Source organism: Talpa europaea (assembly GCF_964194135.1).
Source record: "Talpa europaea genome assembly, chromosome: 9".
NCBI lineage: Eukaryota > Metazoa > Chordata > Mammalia > Eulipotyphla > Talpidae > Talpa > Talpa europaea.
In genome coordinates this window covers 79780038-79784742 of record NC_140076.1, presented here as the reverse complement: position 1 = coordinate 79784742, position 4705 = coordinate 79780038, and the positions used below count along the sequence as shown (strand labels likewise).

At 42.7% G+C, this 4705-nt stretch overlaps 1 protein-coding gene across 1 annotated transcript; it reads left to right on the top strand.

The window, feature by feature from the left end:
- Positions 1-600: 600 nt before the first annotated feature.
- LOC311177903 (late cornified envelope protein 1E-like) lies at positions 601-1038 on the top strand (the record flags this gene model as incomplete). Its single annotated transcript, XM_084244148.1, has 1 exon — positions 601-1038. One exon carries the CDS (start codon positions 601-603, stop codon positions 1036-1038), a length of 438 nt encoding a protein of 145 aa, XP_084100274.1.
- Positions 1039-4705: the final 3667 nt, after the last annotated feature.

Sequence of the window (4705 nt, the reverse complement as noted above, 5' to 3'; positions counted from 1 at the left end):
AGCTATTATCCCCCATGGCCACAAGGTGACAAAGTCCCATGTTGACAGCACAGAGCAGCATGAGAACCACCATGTGGCTCATGGGCTGAGGAGGTGGGAGCAGAGACCTGAGGCCTGAACTGAGGTCACAGTGTTGGGGCTCCAAGTTTCAAGTGCCGGATCAGCAAGATTTGAGAGGTTTAACAGTCTCTCCTTTAATCAAGGCTGCATCCGAGGCTAGGATAGAGCTTATGTGTGCTTACATTTCCTTTAAGTTTTTCCTTCATAGTACCTTAAATGGAGTATAAATTGGACAATTTCAGTGGCAAAGCAAAGGTTTCATCTCCACTGACAAGACTTTAAAGTTTTAAATATATTTTATAATATCATTCGGTTTTCCTTTATTATTATATATAATAGATTGAATCTAGTCTGATTTACAAGGATATGCTGAGGTTCCAAATACATATGGAAGAGTATGCTACTAAAGCAGCGAAACAAGTAGAGATAATGTTTCTCTGATTGTAAGTGTGGTTAAGAGGACAGGCAGGGCGGGGGCAATTGTGTGCTGGGTTTCACTCTGTTTGTCTCTCCTCAGCTCCTGAACGCCCACCCACTGACATGTCCTGCCAGCAGAGCCAGCAGCAATGCCAGCCCCCTCCCAAGTGCACCCCCAAGTGCCCTCCCAAGTGCCAGACCCCTAAGTGCCCCCCCAAATGCCCCCCGAAGTGTCCCCCTAAGTGCCCTCCAGTGTCTTCCTGCTGTAGCTCTGGGGGTGGGGGCTGCTGCAGCTCTGGGGGTGGGGGCTGCTGCAGCTCTGGGGGTGGGGGCTGCTGCAGCTCTGGGGGTGGGGGCTGCTGCAGCTCTGGGGGTGGGGGCTGCTGCCTGAGCCACAAGCCCCGCAGGTTCCACCGCCACAGACACCAGAGCTCTGACAAGTGCAGCCAGCCCTCAGGGGGCTCCAGCTGCTGCGGAGGGGGTTCCAGCTGCTGTGGAGGGGGCTCTAGCTCCAGCTGCTGTGGAGGGGGGAGCAGCCAGTCCTCTGGAGGCTGCTGCTGAAGCAGATTCTGAGCCAAGAAGAGAGGACTTGTAGGATGCAAATGTCTGCTGGTGGTGGAGGGAATCCAGGAAAAGTTTCAGCTCTCTTGAAGAAGATACTTCTGCCTCAGTGACTACAAGTCCCAAACCTTTTTCTAAAATCCAGCTTCTGGCCTGTTCCCCACAATCTGGCTGTTTTAGGAGCAATAAGCACGGATACTATGTGCTTTTGTATTGTGTATTATTGTACCTGCTGCCTGAATTGAATCAATAAAATAATGAATCTGCTCAACAACTTTCTGCTGTTGTCACCATTTCTGTTCCTTTTCCTTTGCTGGTCAGACTTTTGATGCCTCAATAGACAGGCATGGTGTTAGGAGGAAAAACTTTGTTATATTGTACTTTTCTTTTATTCCCATACTTCTGGGCCTTTCCTTCTACTCAAATCATCGTAGTAGCATGAATTCTTGCTTCTTTAAGTCTGTTTCCCTTCGCTTGTGGGACTGTCTCTCTAGCATGGAAAATGGACAGATATCATTCTCCTAAAAGCTTCTTTTCACTCTTATTCTCTCCACTACCCAACTTTCTCCTAACCATCTCCAACAGACATATGTCCCCAATCATATACATATATGAATATATATATGAATACATACACACATGCATATGAATATAATAAATTCTCTCTTTTTTTTTTTTTGGTGGGACCCTCGCCGGCAGCCGGAGAGCGAACCAGTGCTGCAGAGGGTGCCCAGAGCTCAACCGCTGCACCCCCAGGGGAGGCCCTAATAAATTCTATTTCCAAAAAATTAAGTTACTTTTTGCTATACAATTTACATACAATAAAATGCATTTCCTTTTAAAATAAAATTCAGTGAGTTTTGCCAAATATTTGTACATATACAGTTGCCCTTTGAACAATGCAGGGGTTAATGGTGCCAGTCCCCAATCAGTTGAAAATACACAAATAACTTGCAATCAGTGCTCACATAAGCAGTTCCCCATCTGGGGATTCAGCCAAACAATATCCTCAATTGGTTGGTTGAATCTGTGAATGCTTCAGCTGAAGATAGAAAAAAATCTACATGGAAGCGAAGCCATGCAGGGTCAAATATACAGCGATGTGTTTGTGGAAACAAATATGCAGCGTGAGCACAATTGTTATCAACATCATTAAAACAATTGATAGTGACCCAGCAATTCCACTCCCAGGAATCTACCTAATGAACACAAAAACATTAATTCAAAAGAATACCTGCACCCCTATGTTTATTGCAGCACTATTTACAATAGGTAAGATTTGGAAACAACCCAAATGCCCGAAACTAGATAACTGGGTCAAGAAGATGTGGTATATATACACAGTGGAATACTATTCGGCAATCAAAAAAAATAAACTCATGCCATTTGCAGCAACATTGGTGCAGTTGGAAGGGATTATGCTCAGCTGGAAGGGATAAGCCAGAAGGAAAAAGAAAAATATCAGATGGTTTCACTTATAGGAGGAATATAAGGGAACCAAATAAGGGATCAGAAAAAAAAATAAATAAAAAACCAAAATTAGTGGGCAGCTATAAATCAGAGGCATTCTGCAGGGGAGGGGGAGGAAGAGGGAACAAAACTGGGGAGGGAGAGCACAAGGGACTAAGGTGATGGTTCACGGGTGAATTGGTGGTGGAAATTTTACGGGGACTATATCTGAGGGGAGAAAGCACCATTAAGATGATAAAAAGTATAAAAAAAACTTCAGAAAAATGTAATAAATATAATAGATATAGGGTAATTATCTGTTGTAAATATACAGCTCATATGAATTAAAAGCATCATCACTATACCACTATAAAGTTTTTCCGCACCTCCATTCTTGTGTACCCTTGTCCCTTTCCCTAAGTCCTTCCCTGAACCTCAAAACCCTCAGGATGATTATTGATGTTCACTAGTTTCTGAAAGTGTTTTACCTTGTTGAATTGTCTGCTGTATGAACATCCAGTAGTTGGCTTACCTTCTGACTTAACTTTGCTGTACATTATTCCCTCATATTCCCTCCATTTTGTTGAAAATTGTTATACCTCATCCTTTTTATGACTGTGTAATACTCCACAATGTTTATATACCTCATCTTCTTTTTAAATTTTTTTAATTATTTTTTTATTTTTTACATCACTGTTCATTTTTAAACAATAGTTGCTTCCCCCCACCCCCTCAGATGTAGTACCCATAGAGTTTCCTTCCCCAATGCATCTTTGCACCTTCACCTCAGTCCCCTGTGCTCCTCCCTTCCTCCTTCTGATCCCTCTCCCTCCTCCTCCCCTGCAGGATGTCTCTGATTTATAATTGTCCATTTTTGCTTTGTTGTGTTTTGTACAGTTTTTATTTTTTTACACTGATGTCTTATTGGTTTTCCTATATTCCTGCTATAAGTGAAACCATGTGATATTTTTCTTTTTCCTTCTGGCTTATTTCACTGAGCATCATTCCTTCTAGCTCCATCCACGTGGCTGTGAATGGCATGAGTTTATCTTTTTTGATTGCTGAATAATATTCCGTTGTGTGTATATGCAATATCTTCTTGATCCAGTCATCTATTTTTGGGCATTTGAGTTGTTTCCAGGTTTTACCTATTGTAAATAGTGCTGCAGTAAACATAGGGGTACAGATGCTCTTTTGAATCAATGTTTTTGTGTCCTTTGGGTAGATCCCGAGGAGTGGAATTGCCAGGTTGTATGGTAGCTCCATTTTTAGCAGACTGAGGAAACTCCAGACAGCTTTCCATAGTGGTTGGACCGGTTCGCACTCCCACCAGCGATGTAGGAGAACTCCTTTTTCACTGCATCCTCACCAACATTTGTTGTTGCTTGTTTTTTTTTTTTTTTAATATGGGCCATTATCACTGGTGTAAGGTGGTATCTCAATGTGGTTTTAATTTCATTTCCCTGATTGTCAGGGATGTTGAAAATTTTTTCATATGTTTGTTGGCCATTTGCATTTCCTCTTTGGAGAAATGTCTTTTAAGCTCTTCTGTCCATTTCTTTTTTTTTTTTTTTTAAAGAGGCATGTTTTATTTATTTATTTATTTTATTTGTTTGTTTTGTTTATACATGCACTCGGTACAGTCATAAGCGTGGGAGGGTGAGAGAATTCACCAGAGCCAGAGCGGGGAGCAGAGCAGGCAGAAGGACCGAGCTACACTGTTGAGGGGAGCAGTGGGCGGCAGGAGAGGTCTGCGCACCATGTGGGACCCTCCTCCAGTGGCCAGGGAGCAGCCAGGGATCGAACCGGCGTCGCAGAGGCCGCGGGCAGCTTCGCAACCCAGTGCTCAACCGCTGCGCCACCGGGGAGGCCCTCTTCTGTCCATTTCTTGACTGGATTGTTTATTTTGTTTTTGTTGAGTTGTGTGAGTTCTTTGTATATCTTTGTGATCAGTCCCTTATCAGTTGACTGGAGTGCAAAGGTTTTTTTCCCAATAGGGGTAGGGGGTGTTTCTTTGTTTTGGTTAATGTCTCTTTTGCTGTGCAGAAGTTTTTCAGTTGGATGTAATCCCAGGTGTTTATGTTTTCCTTGACTTTCTTTGCTTTTGGTGATGAGTCTTTAAAGATGTTATTGTGATGTATGTCTTGTAGTGTTTTACCTATATTTTCTTCTATATATTTTATGGTTTCAGGTCTTATGTCCAGTTCTTTTATCCATT